Source organism: Triticum aestivum, chromosome 1A (assembly GCF_018294505.1).
Source record: "Triticum aestivum cultivar Chinese Spring chromosome 1A, IWGSC CS RefSeq v2.1, whole genome shotgun sequence".
In the NCBI taxonomy this organism is placed as follows: domain Eukaryota; kingdom Viridiplantae; phylum Streptophyta; class Magnoliopsida; order Poales; family Poaceae; genus Triticum; species Triticum aestivum.
The window spans coordinates 577,685,972-577,701,593 of NC_057794.1; the positions used below are offsets into that span (position 1 = coordinate 577,685,972).

The 15,622-nt window shown below is 49.6% G+C and overlaps 3 protein-coding genes across 3 annotated transcripts; 1 reads left to right on the forward strand and 2 right to left on the reverse strand.

Annotated features, from left to right (window-relative positions):
* Positions 1-281: 281 nt before the first annotated feature.
* LOC123069316 (zinc finger CCCH domain-containing protein 39) lies at positions 282-2,614 on the forward strand. Its single transcript, XM_044492150.1, has 3 exons — positions 282-441; positions 841-1,644; positions 1,764-2,614. Exons 2-3 carry the CDS (start codon positions 868-870, stop codon positions 2,118-2,120), a joined length of 1,134 nt encoding a protein of 377 aa, XP_044348085.1. The 5' UTR covers positions 282-441; positions 841-867; the 3' UTR covers positions 2,121-2,614.
* Positions 2,615-5,817: 3,203 nt separating this feature from the next.
* Positions 5,818-7,552, reverse strand: LOC123182172 (probable 2-oxoglutarate-dependent dioxygenase AOP1). Its single transcript, XM_044594651.1, has 3 exons — positions 7,069-7,552; positions 6,618-6,951; positions 5,818-6,528 (listed from the first exon to the last, which is right to left on the reverse strand). Exons 1-3 carry the CDS (start codon positions 7,452-7,454, stop codon positions 6,277-6,279), a joined length of 972 nt encoding a protein of 323 aa, XP_044450586.1. The 5' UTR covers positions 7,455-7,552; the 3' UTR covers positions 5,818-6,276.
* Positions 7,553-10,156: 2,604 nt separating this feature from the next.
* Positions 10,157-11,472, reverse strand: LOC123182180 (uncharacterized). Its single transcript, XM_044594664.1, has one exon. It carries the CDS (start codon positions 11,275-11,277, stop codon positions 10,780-10,782), a length of 498 nt encoding a protein of 165 aa, XP_044450599.1. The 5' UTR covers positions 11,278-11,472; the 3' UTR covers positions 10,157-10,779.
* Positions 11,473-15,622: the final 4,150 nt, after the last annotated feature.

A 15,622-nucleotide genomic window follows, 5' to 3' on the forward strand; every position in this document is an offset into this window, starting at 1 on the left:
CTGCTCTTTCAGTATTGACGAATGATGATCTCATCAAATCAGCATATGGGCATTTGATACTGGAGATTAAAGACTTGATGAAGGAAAGGGAGTTTTTACCTCGGAAATTACATCGTAGTCAGAATAGTGTTGCAGATCGGTTGGCAAACTATAGTCGGTTGGCAAACTATAGCCTCACCGAGAGAACCACGGCTGTCCAAGGCGGCAACACGCACCCCACACACTTGAGACTTGACACGGAGACTGCCGGGCGGGCCCCACCGGATCTTCTCGACCCTGGCGCCGCGTGCCGCGCCGTGGCCAGTGACGTCCTCCTCCGCCTCTTCTCTCTCTCTCTCTCTCCACCCTCCACGCCCAAATCCGCACCAAATCGAGCGCCGCCACATCCCTCCTCCGGCGGCACGCACGCAGGCGGCGCTGCTCGACCGACTCGCAGGTCAGGTGCAGTCCGGTCCATCCTCCCGCGCGGCTGCTTCGATCAAATACGTACTCGATCGATCGGTCCGTGATTGATTATTTCAGTTGCGTTCGCTTGATCGGAGGTCTCCGTCCTTCGTTTTCTGGGTGGGCATTGCGAGTGATTTTCCTTTTTGTTCGCCGCCGTGGATCGGGCGCTTCGTTGCGTTTGTTGCTGCCGATGCGTCTGAGATCACCTTCTGATCCTGCGCTTTGGTTCCGATTGCGATCGAGTTCTTCCGATTTCTCAAACCACGGGTGCAATGCAGCGATCGTGGGCGGTTACGGATGCTACCAGCAGTTCGTGTGCTGCAGTAGCGATTTATTTATGGGATTTTCGTCCAATATACTTGTGACATTCCGATCCATTTGGCTTCGCTGCAGGTGCAGGGACCCGCCGCCGCCGCCGCAATGCAGGAAGCTCCCCTCCACCCGGCCCACCCCGTGCCCTTCGGCCCCAGACTGCCGGCCTTCCGCGATCGCCGCCTCTGCCCCCCCACCGCCGACGGGCCCTTCTTCTACGGCGGCTGCACCCCCTTCGTCCCGAGCCCCAGGCCGTCCCCGCTCGGGCGCGGCAGCCCCCCCTTCACCCCGAGCCCCAGGTCCTCGTCGCCCGGCACCCCCTGGTCCTCCTCGGCCTCTTCCTCCTCCGGCTCCCGCGTCGACGCGGCGGCCACGGAGCATGGCCTGCGCATGGCCCGCCTCGCGCTGCAGTACCAGGACTTCGCCAACCGCTACCAGCTCTGCCTCTCCCACCTCGCCGACGCCGCGCGCGAGGCCGCCGCCATCCGCCACGACAACTCCGGCCTCCGCCTCGCCAACAACGTCCTCGCCAGCCGCTTCGCCGTGCTCGGCGGCAACCAGGCCTCAGCCGTCGCGCTGGCCGAGCAGCTCCACCGCCTCCACCTCGGGCAGATGCAGGCGCAGGCAGTGCCCGCTCCCCCGGTGCTGCCCATGCCCATGGCGCCGCGCCTCGCCTCCTCGGCCGAGAAGCTGCGCCCCCTCCACCCCGGGCAGATGCAGGCGCAGGTCGTGCCGGCTCCCCCGCCGATGCCCAGGGCGCGGCCCGCCTCCCCGGCCGAGAAGCACGCGGCGATGCCCAAGAGCATCTCCATCCGCTCCAACGGCTACCTGAAGATGGACAGGAACGGCAAGCATCGCGTGACGGCGCCGGTGAACGTCGGCTCGGTGAGATCATCGAAACCCAACCCCTCCATTCCTGCAACCCAATCCCGCGGCTCTGTGCCAATCCAGTCCATGACGCTCACGTGTTCGAGCATTTGCTTGTGTCGATGCAATGCGAGCAGCAGCGCGTGTTCGTGGGCGTGGACGGCGCCAAGGCGGAGGAGCACCAGGGCCGCGGCGGGGAGAAGGGCGGTCAGGTCGCCACGGCTGCCGACAGGCTGCAGTTCGAGGTGTACAGCCAGGGCATGTTCAAGACGGAGCTGTGCAACAAGTGGGAGGAGACCGGGGCGTGCCCGTACGGCGACCAGTGCCAGTTCGCGCACGGCATCGCAGAGCTCCGCCCCATCATCCGCCACCCGCGCTACAAGACCCAGGTCTGCCGCATGGTCATCGGCGGCGCCATCTGCCCCTACGGCCACCGCTGCCACTTCCGCCACTCCATCACCCCCGCTGACTACATCCCCCTCCTCCACCCCTGATCGCTACACATGGCACTGCTCCATCGCCGACGGCCACTCACTCTGCTCGCTTCATTCCCTCACTCCTTCCTCCCCCTTCATAAACTATACATATGCCACATTGGAAAACAAACCAAAAACACCAAAATGGGAGACGTAAATAAGGCAAACTTTGATTTAGATGCACAGAAGCAAACGGCACTTGAGTCAAGAGAGTTAGGACATGCAGGAAAAAATGTGAATATTTGTGCTGCTTATTGGTGGGTTACTTTACATTGGGATTGATCTGGGATTCTGGATCATCAGAGAGGTAAATTATGTGTTGGGGGGTTGTTTCTTACATGGTCTGTTATATAGCCAATCGGTTACATTTACATGATCTTTGTTTCTTAGTTAATTTTCAAGAGGAATTTATGGACGTAGCCTTGTCAACAAATCTGTTAGTATTTGAGTACACCATTGGTGTTATTTTGATACTGTCTTGTGGAAGGAAGTTCAGGCTACTTGAGACTTCAGTTATATTGTATTTCTGGACAATTGGAGAAATGAGTTACTCCTATATGATTTTTGAAGGATGTCGAGCATAGATGCCAATGATATGATTTGCCTATAGTTTCTGTGGGTTACATGGGGGGTTGATCTGGGATTCTGGATCATCGGATAGGCCAATTTATATGTTGGGGGGGTTCTTTCTTACATGGTTTTGCTATATAGCCATTGGTTACAGTTACACGAACTTGCTCCTTGGTCGCATTTTGAGAGGAAATTAGTTGCGTAGTGTTGTAACTAAATCTGAGTATATCATTGGTGTGATTTTGGTACTGTCTTCTGGAAGGAATTTCAGGCTATTTCAGACTTCAGTTGTATTGTTTTTCTAGACAGTTGGAGAAATGAGTTTGGAGTATATGATTTTTAAGGAGCATGTCAAGCATAGATACTAGTGATATAATTTGCCTATAGTTTCTGTGGCTCTGTTTTCTCCTCATCTTTAAGCTTGATATTCCAGTTCCTAACTGCAGTCTGTCGGTCTAGCACTGCATTGTCTAGGTTTTTAAGGGAGCTGGCGGTCAATTACTTCACTGCTTGAGATCTTGTGTCTGTTCCGTAAACGATGAGTAATGATGGATGTGTGACTTTGTTTACTTAGAATTGCCACACATACGATGAAATCTTGTCCGATTTTGTTACGACGATGCATTGAACCGTGAATATGTGCTAATCAACGGTAGCTATGCTATGTCATATCAAAATCATACATAATGCGTTGTACATGAAGCAGCGCTCTTGTTTCCTAGTTGCCTTTCTAGTGTAGATTACTACTGAAGTAGAGCCGCAACTGGACGTGTTACCTGCAGATTTTTTAGTTGCCTTTCCATATTGTTTGTTTGTAGTCTCTATTGGTCTGCTCTGTCTACAACTTTAGCCTTGATGTAACTGCATTATCGGTGTAGCGATGTAACCAAATCTGTTATACTTCAGTACATCATTGCGGTTGTTAATTGGCTACCGTCTTCTTGGAAGTGCAGTCGACTTCAGACTTTGGTTGTATCGTTTTCCTGAACAGTCGGAGAAATGACTCGTATGATTTTTTGAGGAACATGTCCAGCATGGATGCCAATGATATGGCTTGTGTATAGTTTCTGTTGCTCTTTTTTCTCCGGGCCATTAAGCCTGTTGTTCCAGTTGGAGCGGTCTGTCGGACAAGGGCTCGACTGCTTGAGATCTCGTGTTTGTTTCTTAAACAGTGATTAACGACGAATGCTCCACTTTGTTTCGTAGTTGCAGTCTGTCAGCCTAGCACCAAAAATGATTGTTCGGTGGCTGGGGATTTATCTGCGTTCTAACGATGCGAGACAATGAGTTATTAGATCTTGCTGCCTCATAGACATTGAGAAATGCCTGATGGATGGGCAAGTCTTACTCTAAATTGCTTCTGCAACCTGGGTCTTTGTGGACTGCTTTGGTTGATCCGTTCAAGTGCAAGTACTGAATGATAAAATTGGTTTACATTTAGCTCTTTGAGCGGTTATCTATGGGTTACAGTACATTGTGTCGATCTGGGATTCTGGACCATCAGATAGGTGAAATTGTATGTTTGGTGGGGTTATTTGTTACATAGCCATTAGTTACATACATGATCTTGTTATAGTTTCTTAGTTGCCTTCTGAGAGGGAATTGTTGCTTTAACTCTTTTTTTCTTCAAAAAGAAGGGTCGACATCCGGCCTCTGCATTCGACGATGCACACAGTCAAACAATTATTGCTCTGACTGAATATGTTGTGCGCATATATCATTGAAGTGTATATAGGTGACTTCGGACTTCAATTGTACGTACTGTTTTCATCCTGGAAGATTGAAGAAATGAGTTGCAGTTTTTGAGGAAGCTAGATGCCATATTGTTAATTCATTTATACTATTTATTTAATCTCCCAGCTGCAGTCTGTCGGTCTAGCATTGCAATGGTTGGTTACTTAGCCTGGGTTTACAAATTACAAGGAACCTAGTGTATCTAGTGTTATGTACCTGACGGAGAATGACTTGATATTGTATCTAGTGTAGTTTCATGGGCAGACTGATGATGGATGTTGCGAGCGTTCATTGTTTCTGCACCCTACGTACGTATCAAGATCAAGACTCTGTTTGCCGACAGACTAACCGCAGCGTCTCCTGTTTTGTTTCTCTGGTTGAGAGTAGTCTGAAATCGCCGTGGCGGCAAGTTTGGGTGGGCTATATTGCACTGCACTGGGTATGCACATTCAAGTCATGCACGGACAGCAGCATTTCCAGTGTCCAATTCCATCCACCTCCTACAAAGAACACAGCTGACTTAGATTTCCTGAGAATAGCGCTGTAATTTCCTTTTTTTTGTACAGGCAGTGTTCTTTGGACGACTGCTCACTCTTATGTACATTTCTAATCTTAAATGAAAAGGCAGAGCACCTGCCGTTCGAGTCAAAAAAAGCAAAGAACACAGCCACACCACCAGACTCAATTACTCTACATGGAGAACTCATCTCTGCAGCAAAATTTACCACACTTGTGTTAAGATCTGCGCACCTTCACAACTCAGGATCAGCATCAACCTTCGTCTTGTTAGTGTTTGAGCATGTGTAGATGAGATAGCTGCAAACGACGCTTCATCGAACACAGGCACAATTAGAGCGACGTGAGAAGCAAGTGGGTCATCTTGGCATGGGGTTGCTTACTACTATCACTGGCCAATGCTTAGCAATGTCTGTGGGTTGGACGGTGGTCTATTGCATCTTTTCATGGACTGCATCCGACGTAGCAATGTATTGGAGTGCATTGTAAGACCTTCTTTGGTTTACAGGAATCTTATAGGAATTTCATAGGATAGGATTTCTATAGAAAAAATTCATTTAGAGCCCTTTGGTTTGTTTGAATGGAATCTTATTCCTATAGAGGAATTTTTCCTATCCTCTACATTTCATAGGAAAATAAATATTAGCCTAAACTGAATGGAAAAAATCCCATGATGTGAATCAAAGGGCATCTCCTTTCCTATTCCTACTCATAGGATTTGAGAGTAATCTCATTTCTTATGACTTTCCTATTTCTACGATTTTCCTACCCTATAAACCAAATGAGGCCTAAATTTGTTTTGTGTTTTAGGCACCCACACATTTTAGTCGAGTGTTCTGCCTTTGCTACAAGTAAAAAATAAAAACAGCAGTGAAATAACAACAGTAGGAAAACATTGAGAATAATCTAGTAAAGGTGGGAAAATATTTTTAAAAAAATGCTACTACAAGTAAGCACTTCCTTGCTTATTCCAAAAGTGATTTTTACCTAGCACACGTGTCACTAAAAAGACAAAACACGAATTGCAGATGAAGCTTATTCATTTCAGCGGTGGACTTGGGCCGGATTCGATGGTGTAGCTGCCCAGCTGCCCAGGCCGTTCCCCCACTCCTAGTCGCCTGCACCTACAGGGGGAGAGTATCAGGTGATACGGAGCCTTAGATGCTCCCATGATACGAGCTCTTCCGGAAGGCTTTCAACATTTTTCATAAAACACCTTTTGAAGTCTAGAAATTGCGAACAAGTACATCAACCTTTCAGAACCTACTTAGAGCCGTTGGATCTGAGATCCGACGGACCAGAAGCTCGTATCATGGGAGCATCTAAGTCATGGTATCACCTCGTATCATGGCACCTACAGTCCGCAGTAGGCCTTGAGCTTGTCGTCATGGCGAGCACCCTCCTCGGAGACGCAGAAGCGAACGAACTCGTCGTAGTCGTAGTCCCTGAAGCGGCGAGGGTGGCCGCCGGCCTCGTCCACGAGCTCGTCGCGCACCCGGATCGTCGGCTCGCCGGGGACGGAGAAGAGGATGGCCGAGTACCTCGTCGCGTCCCCGCCCACGCTTATCCGGTGGAACGGCGCGTGCACACGGTCGTTGGACCACGCCTGCATGCATGCGCAATCCAAGCTCAGAGGTTAGTTAGTTTGTGCTGGTATGGTCGACGGAGTGCAGTGTGCTGGACACTTTGTCGTACCCGGAGAGCGTTGCCGGCCATGACGACGAGCGACGCCGGCGAGGACGGCCGGACGAGGATCCATCGGCCGTCCCTGGCCTGCATCTCCAGCCCGTCGACCTCGTGCTGGCACACCACGCTCAGCGAGTTGGTGTCCTGGTGCGACCCGTACCGCACCTCCCTTGCCTTCTCGTCGGCGGTCGGCGCCCCGTACTCTGACATCCGGAACAGGTGCCAGAAGGGCGCGCTCTGGGTCTGGGCCTCGTCGACGGCCACCCCGAGCGCCTCCATGACCATCCGCCGCACCGCCCCCTCCAGCTCCGCCATCCGCGCCGCCGCCCCGTGGACAGTCTCGCTGCCGTCGGCGCGCCAGAGCAAGAGTAAATTAATCCGTAGATCTCTGAGCGTGAGCTTCCGGCCGGCGAACCTTTTAACCAACCAATTCACGCCGCCGGGGATGACATGTACTTACCAGAAGGCGGCGTTGTCGGCGGCGGGGAACAAGAGGTCGGCGAAGGCCTGGACGTCGCCGAGCTCGGGCCCGTCGACAATGGCGAGGCTCTCGTAGGCGTGGAGGCCCGGGAGCCCCCCGAGGTAGCCGTGGAAGGGCTTTCCCGGTCCGTAGTGGTTGCGGCGCTTGGCGTCCACAGGCAGCGCGAAGAGCGGGCGGACGGCGCCGTGGAAGAGCGCGGCACGCTGCGCCGGGGCGAGCGCCGGGTAGTGCGCGTCGAAGCAGCCGAAGGTGGCCAGCGCGTCCATCACCTGCGCTCGCGTCGCGTCCCACCGCCCCGTCCCCGGCACCGACGCGTCCACGCCGGAGAAGTCGATCCTCGGCAGCTCCCCCGCCTCCGCGCCCATGGTGCTCCTCGCCGCCTCTCGAGGTCTCGATCGATCTCAGCTTGGCAGCTCGGGTGAGAGTCTGACCGACTGCGATGGGGTTGGTGGCGATGGATCGAGTGGAGCTCAACGCACGTAGCCGCCACAGTTGACTCCCTGTGCATATGAAAATGGAAAGATTCCATTTCCCGGAAAAAGAATAATAACGAAATATGTACTGTATGAACCAATCAATCAGATAATAGTACTAGTTTAGATCAGAGTTTGTCCTTTCATTTGCATTTGTACTGATTATAAATCTCAAAAATCGGTGACCAAATTTGTAACGTTACTAACATTATTTGGCTAGACCACCAGAGGATAGCATAAACAAAAATTATGTTGCTATCTATTATGTTGCTATCTCGTAGGCACTTCAGTACAAGAATTGGAGTTGCTGCCAAGAAAAATCGCATTGTTGTGCTGTGAGAGAGAAGCGACTGATCACAGGGCTCCATTATACTCAGTCGCCTGAGATTTAACGAAATCTCAGTCGATGTTATATTCGTAAGATCTTACAAATTCGTGTAAAAAAGAATTCTTCTTTTTATTGTTCTGTCACTTAATTAAGTATTAGTCAACTGAGATCTAGCCACACCCATTTCAAAACACGTAAGTTTAAGTGCCGAGAGAAGGGAAATGGTTCAAGCATTAAAAGTGAAAAAAAATATCTAATGATGAGTTTGAAAGAGGTGCGACAATGTAGACGTGCATTAGGTGGAAGTGGAACTCTTCAAGTTCATGGTGCACCCATTGTACTATGTTAAAAAAAAGTCCATGGTGCTCCGTGGACTGTGACCCATGAAGATTTTAAGTGAAAAATGGGTAGTTTGTAAATTCTACTCCCTCGAGTTCACGGCGACAAGATCTTCAAAATCAGATAGAGGAAGGAGGTACCATTACATGCTAGTAGCTATTATGATTTCTATTATGAATTATGCAATCTTAGTTTGGTCGATTGGTATTATGTATAAAGCAATGCATTAATTTGATAATCAAGTTTCTTTTTGCTACAGAAGTCAAAAAGGAAACAAAAGGCAACAACAGTTAAGGGGGTAAATTCCTTTTTCAAGCCAATTTCTTCGACTCCAACCTTCAACATTGCCGACGTTGAAAATGTAAATCCATACGAGGATCAACCTATTGCAAATAGCAATACTTATCATCAAGATGTTGTGGCATTGGGAGAAGTCGCGGAACAAAGTAGAATTGGAAGCACAACTTTATGAAAGGGACCCTGTAAATTTATGAACTCCCTCCTGATAAAAAAAATAGGCATGAAAAATTTGTATTCTGGAGAGTACTTATCAACCATGCATGAGAGAATATCCATACATGATCATTCTATTTTTTGGAGAGCAATTGTACAAACATATGCAAAACTGGTTGCAGAAGCTAGACTAAACCTTTAAGGGTTTTTTCGCAAAAAGGATCAAATTAGTTATAAAGTTTACCGAAGGTAGAAAACATCTCAAACGTAATTAAAATTACATCGAGATTCTGAGACTACCGAAGAACCACTATTGCCGTCAGAATGAGCAGCTGACACGCCACTGTTGTTGCTCCCCTACCGGAGCCAGCTTGACCTTAATTTGTCGATGACAAGCGGAAAGTCTTCATGTACGTGCCCTTAAGGACCAGCGCTCTGAAGCTGCAGTCGTCACTCTTGAAATCTTGCATAAATCTAAAGCACATGCCACCAAATCTCCCCACATGACAAGAAATCCTAATCTCATCGTCCCAAAGGAGACATCGAGAATATACGCTGGAGCTCCGTTGACTACGTTCAGATGGACGAATTCGAGGAGGATCGGATCCTGGAATACAAACTCGAAGTAGAAGCACTGCCATCCGCGAAGACTAAAAAACACTAATCAAAACTACTATATCGTGCAACAACAAAAAAAAAAAATCTTAAGTTACTTTCTCAAAGAGTTCAGACACAAATTATAGAAGAAAAATGGTAATAATAAGTTATGCTATGCAGTATAATGATAGACTAAGCACGAGATTGAATTAAAATAAATAGAAAAAGGCCTTCGTTTTTCGTCCCTCTCGTGCCCAAATCCTGGTTCAGCCCTGTTCCGGACAGGTCTGTCCATCGGTTGACCAGATGACAAGAACTAATTTGGAGATTGGTTAATTCCGGAGCCGGGAAGGGAATGCCATCGATCGGCGCTGAACCTGAAATGCCATAGAGAGTTATTGCAAACACGCGTGGTGGGCTGACGAACGACAGCTATAGTGTACGTACACGTTAATACTGCCAGCGTGCAGCCACGTGCATGCGTCGACAGTGAAAGTTCCACCCATGCGCGCGCAAACGTACACTTGATTCCATCTGCAAACTCATCTTCACGCTCTGTTTTTATTTTCGTCAAACACACTGGATGAACACCAAGCTTTTCCACTCAGACGCACCATCCTGAAGTTTGACACAGATGGTTCTGAACGGAGCCATGCAAAAGTTTAAAGCTTCTTCTAGATGAACGTACATGCACCACTCGATCGTAGCGGTACGCAGCCAGCCAACCAGCCACGTGCATGCGTTGACAGGGAAGGGTGCACCGCAGGTACGCAAGTGCTCTCCTCCGCACGCTCACGGTTTATCCTCCCACCCAATCTGTAAGCTGCAGTGCAAATCCATACTCTGGCGTGCTCTCTTTTGTCAAACACATGGGAGGAACATCCAAGTTTTCCATGTCATACAGAATGAGATTGTTATGAACGCAGCCGTGGAAAAGTTTACCATGACAACGACACCTAGTGGAAACTGGCAAAATGATAAATCTACTTGTCAACAAAACAAATTCGCAAAATGAATTGTCGCCAAAAAATTTCATCCAGCTGACCCATTGGTGTAGAGCCCGACAGACAAGCACCACACTACACTGTGCAGCGCCTGCCTCTCAGACGCTACACATCTGGCTAGCACAGCATACCTGGGCCATGCCGGACCCACACCCGGCCGTGCAGCGCCTCACATCTACGTGGCAAACATGTAATATGCAGCGCTTAGCCGTTAGGCGCTGCACATTCTGTTACCAGTGCCTAGGCTACACAAAAAGGTTAGCTGAGTGAATTTTTTTTAAACACAGTTCAGTTTATGAAATATTTTCATCCATATGTCAATTTTGTTAATTTTTGTAGCAGCAACTGGTGAAAGAGAGCACACGATCATCTTGAAAAACCTCTCTTCCGATCGATCGACCAACATGACGCACATACATGCAGCTGTGCTGATTGACAGCTGCAAGATTAAAAATCCCAGCTTCCGTCCGGATGCCGGTTGCAACAGCCTAGGCAGCTAGGCGCGCGCGGGCGGCGGCTGCAGGTGCGCGGTGGAGGAGTGGAGCATGGTGGTGAGCTCCTTGGACGCGACGATGGACTTGTAGATCTCCATGACCAGCCGCTGCTCGAACTCGGACGTCCGCGCCGCCGTCGCCGAGGGCAGCTGCTTCCGCCGCGGCACGCGCCTGGCCCAGATCCCCTCGGGCCCGCCGCCGGGCAGCGCCGTGGCCGACGCCTTCCGGGCCACGGCCAGCATGCCGCCCACGTACGCGTCCCGCGCGCGCGCCAGCAGCCGCCGCGGCGCCATCACGATCGCGCGGACGGCCCGCGCTCGCCGGACGAGAAGCCCGCGCAGCCGCACGCGCCACCCGACTCGCCGCGCCCCGCCGAGGCGCTGCGTGCCCTGGGGCCTGCTGCCGCCGCCCTCGCCGGCCTCCAGGCGCTGGTACTTGCGCCGGCGCCAGTGCGCGCGCACGCCCCTCGTGAACCCGATCGGGAACGCCTCCACCTCCATGGCCGGGCCGGCTCGTGCGCTGGGTGCTTGCTCGGCGGCGAGGTGGGGGTGCAGCGCGCTCTGGCTGGCGTGGCTGCTTGACCGTGGTAGGTGCTGGGTGAAATGAGGGTTTGGTGGTGGATGGAGCGAAGTGCGATGCCGGCTCGCGTCTTTTTTTATGCAGGGGCGGAGGGCTACGGCCGTGGTTGCCGGGGGTTGTGTGGGTGTGCGACCGGTGACAAAATCATGGGGATTTGATGCCGTTTTCGCGGCAGTGGCCACGTTGAATTCACTCGTCGACGTTGTGGTTGGTGACTTGGTGGTGCGTGCGTTGGCGTGGATAGCCAGCCCAAGGTCGTTTTCTTTATTTCATTCATTCACTCGCCTCGATCGACCATGCGTACGTGCATGGCCAGCATATCACTAGTAAATGCACCATGTTACCATGTGTTAAACCGAACGTCTAGAAGATGGCAGCCTGGATGGATGACTAAACTCGTTGGTTCAAGATTCCGTTGCTTCACATTTTAATGCACTCGTACGTACGTGTTGATTTGACTGCTTTTTTTTACCATCAGTACAGACACAGACGCTCATATACACACGCATACACTCACCCCTATGAACGCACACACGCATACCCTACCCCTATGAGCACCTCCGAGAGACTGAGCCGGCATATCATCTTGACCGGTGTGGCTTGCTTGGGGGCAACTATTTCTCAATCTCCTAATTTTGTTTCTAGTTCAATCACTCTTCCATTCGTCTTCCTTTTCCTCCTGCCCGTCACTTCTCTCCCGCGCAGCCACCAGTCAAACGCTTGTCCCATGCCACTCAAAGGCCAACAGGGTTTGTCGTGCCGGAAAAGGTTTTGGGTAGGCCGTGGGTGTCAGTCACTCAGTCTTACGTAGCTGTTGTCCGAACTCTCGTAAAGCCCACCACTCTTGTATCAAGTTTACAAAAAAAATACATTCGGACCGCTCGACAAACTGATACAAATCCGTGTTGGATGGCAAACTGTGTCCAAACCGCGCAGTCTGTATGTATGAAGACGGTTTGAGAGTCTGCCTTTGAGATGCCCTTACGTAACCTTTCCACAAATTATCTCGCCCTCCTGAATTTTACGAGTGGGGCACATCCCCACCCCCCCCCCTATTTCCAACCAAAAGTTGCCGACTGCCTGCATAGAACATACGTAACTCATCCGTAGGTGTAGCATTGCTCTCGAATCCCTAGCGTACCGTGCTCAGCGCCCGGGTTGTACATGCCCTAACGCATCAGGTCATCTCTGAAGAAACGCAAACGCGAGCTTCTGTTGGTGGTCGGTGGGTGCTCTGGTCATTGACGATAAAAGTTACTCCTACCAGGAACTTGCTCGTAGGTACGACTACATGTGATAAGCCTAGCATAAAATGGCTTAATTTGGTGGTCAAATTAAAGCACGTGGCGCCGTAGGGGGTCGTTAATCAATCAAGGAGCTACTGGTCATAGTCAACCAAGGAATCACGGGTCATGCATGAGTGGCTTGCTGCTTTGCAAGTTGTTTCATTTAACATTGCGCACGTACCCGTGCTTTTGTCGCGGTGTAGCTATGATTTCCTTTTACTAGTACTCGATCGACTATTTTTTTAGTATGAGCAGCCTTGCACTTTTGGGCAGTGAGTGAAGCAACGATGGACGGCTTTTTTTTTACGACAGAGGAGTTTTATTTCAAAATTATAGGATTACAATCTACTGACAAGAAATCCTCGATACACGAATGGTCTCTCTGAAGCCAAACAACAGTACACGATTCTATGCGGCTGTAATTAGCCAGACAATCTGCTACCTTATTTTGATCCCTATAAATCTTCTGGGGAATAAACTTCCTTTCCTCCATCAAGACCTTGATCTTAGCTACCAAGTGCCCATAAGCTGACCATGAGAGATTCTCATTTGATAAAATGGACAGAGCCTCAATTGAATCCGATTGGACGATGACTTGCAGCTCTATGTGTTGGAGAGCTAAAGCCATGGCTTGCATATATAAGCGCATGGATCTCCGCTTCAAGTGCATCATTGCATCTGAATAAAATCCTATAAGCAGCAAAGATGATCCAACCGTCATGACGCATAGCACCATACTAGTCGTAGCGGGGCCATCATGAACGAGGGACTGGTCTTGACGTGAGAACGGAACGGAACGGTCCATCCGTCGACATACCCAGGTTTTGACATTTTGCGGCACCCTTGTTTATGTATGATGTCATGAGTATTTTATATAGGATCTGCACATTCTTAGCCGTCTGAGAATTGGTGTTAGCTTGGACGAGTAAACCGGTTGAATAGTCCATCGATTCACTTGTTAGTGTTTGTGTTTGACCGTTGACGACTGAATGTATCTTGGTGTGCTTCGACGGGCGAGTTTGCGTCGCTGGCTGCTGGGCCATTAGTTTTATTATCGCAATCAACGGAAGATAGTAGTATTATCTACAATCAGGAATTTTTCTTCATGTAGTGTGTGAGGTAATACTAAAGTGTCTTGTCAAATCAAATTGAAGCACGTTACCAAATCAAATAAAATCAAACCGGGAGATTGTGTTTTCAATTGACCAGCCAACGAATAGTCAACTGAGGAATCACCTGCGTCAAGTCAGTGGCTTGCTGGTTGACACGTTCGTAAGTGCACGCATGCATGTGTTTGAAATGCTGAATAGAAATTGATGCGCCATATTCGGTTTTAGAAAGATTCGTGTATACAATGACGTGTAAGCGATAAGGGAAGTGACGTGCGGTGAGAACCGAATCAACAGAAGAAGCCAGGTTTGACATGCCGGCCCAGGTGTTTGCGCGGATCGTGTCAGAGGAAGAGGACGAGTTCTTCTTCACTTGAAAGATTTTTTTTATTTATGCCTGGTGAAAATTGTGATGCCGCTCTCGATCGGGCGGGGGAGTCGAGTTTGGTGGTGAAATCGTGTGTGATGTCGGCCGCCTCATGTCTTGTATGGCGAGTGTGAGTCGTGGTTGGTGTGGTCGTGTGGACGCGTTGAATTCACTCGTGGTGCTAGTGCAAGTGCACGAGGGTTGGTGAACCGGCGCGCGTTGCTAATCCATCCGGCCTGTCGTTTTGTCCCATTTACTCACATAATGCGTAAGTGCATGTCTAGTACGATAATGTAGGGTCTATAACTAAGAGCATCTACACCTGGACACCCGACACCCATCTCAAAAGCTCGGACGGATGGTCCTCTCACTGACCGGTCACGAAAATTCAACCCACACAGACGTTTCAAATAAGTCTCAAACACTCGAGCTGACCGGCACCCCTCATATCAAACCCAAATATAGGGCGAATATTTGGGCGCCCGGGCAGGGTCCACAATACCGGACTGACGCCGGTGTCCCACACAAAAACAGTCCGAAACCCCGCATTCGGAAACTTGTCTCCTCCAACGGACAGATGTCTTCGGGTGGCGCTGCTCCGGCGGGCCGAGTAGTGCCTAGCCCCCCTCCACCATATATGCGCTTGACGTGGTGTAGCCATGATTTCTATTTCTATAAAGATTGATCGTTGTTGTTTATATATGTGTATGTATGATCATGCATGACCAGGACTCGATCGACTCTTTTTTTGGTACATATATGAGCAGCCTTGCACTTTTGGGTAGTGAGTGAAGACGAGGGATGGTCTTGACGTGCGAACGGTCCATTCCATGCGTCGACATGGCCAGGTTTTGACATTTTGCGGCTCCCTTGTTTTGACATGGCCAGGATTATGAGTGTTTTATATAGGATCTGCACATTCTTAGCCGTCTGAGAATTGGTGACAGCTTGGATGAGTAGACAGTTTGAATATTCCGTCACTTCACTTCTTAGCGTTTGTATTTGACCGTTGACCAGTGTAGTAACTTGGTGTGCGTCGCTGGCTGCTGTGCCATTAGTTTTATCGCAATCAACGGAAGATGGTATTATCTCCAACCAAGGATTTTCCTTCATACACAGCGTGAGCCATGAGATGGTAATACTACTGAAGTGTCTTGTCAAATCAAACCAAAGCACGTTACCAGGAGATTGTGCTTCTAATTGGCCCGCCAGCGAATAGTCAACTGAGGAATCACCCAAGTGTCTTGCTGATTTATTACACGTTCGTAAGGGTACGCATGCATGTGTTTAAAATGCTGAATATAAATCGATGTGCCATATTCGCTATTAGAAAGATTCGTGTATACAGTGACGACCAATTTTTTTTTTTTGAAAAGAAGGTTAAGACCCTCGGCCTTTGCATCAATCGATGCTAACAACCATCTTTATTTATTATTTAACAAAGGTTTAACAAAAACATACATTAAGCCACCTGAAGTTATCATGCACACTTACAAAACTCGAT

What these genes read in the sequence shown, in the direction of transcription:
- LOC123182180 (XM_044594664.1), bottom strand. Translation starts at nt 11,277, where the DNA reads ATGGAGGTGGAGGCGTTCCCGATCGGGTTCACGAGGGGCGTGCGCGCG.
- LOC123182172 (XM_044594651.1), bottom strand. Translation starts at nt 7,454, where the DNA reads ATGGGCGCGGAGGCGGGGGAGCTGCCGAGGATCGACTTCTCCGGCGTG. An exon ending in GCCGACAACGCCGCCTTCTG is followed by an intron (nt 6,952 to 7,068) that starts GTAAGTACATGT and finishes CGCCGACGGCAG; the next exon opens with CGAGACTGTCCACGGGGCGG. An exon ending in TGGCCGGCAACGCTCTCCGG is followed by an intron (nt 6,529 to 6,617) that starts GTACGACAAAGT and finishes GCATGCATGCAG; the next exon opens with GCGTGGTCCAACGACCGTGT.
- LOC123069316 (XM_044492150.1), top strand. Translation starts at nt 868, where the DNA reads ATGCAGGAAGCTCCCCTCCACCCGGCCCACCCCGTGCCCTTCGGCCCC. An exon ending in CGCCGGTGAACGTCGGCTCG is followed by an intron (nt 1,645 to 1,763) that starts GTGAGATCATCG and finishes CAATGCGAGCAG; the next exon opens with CAGCGCGTGTTCGTGGGCGT.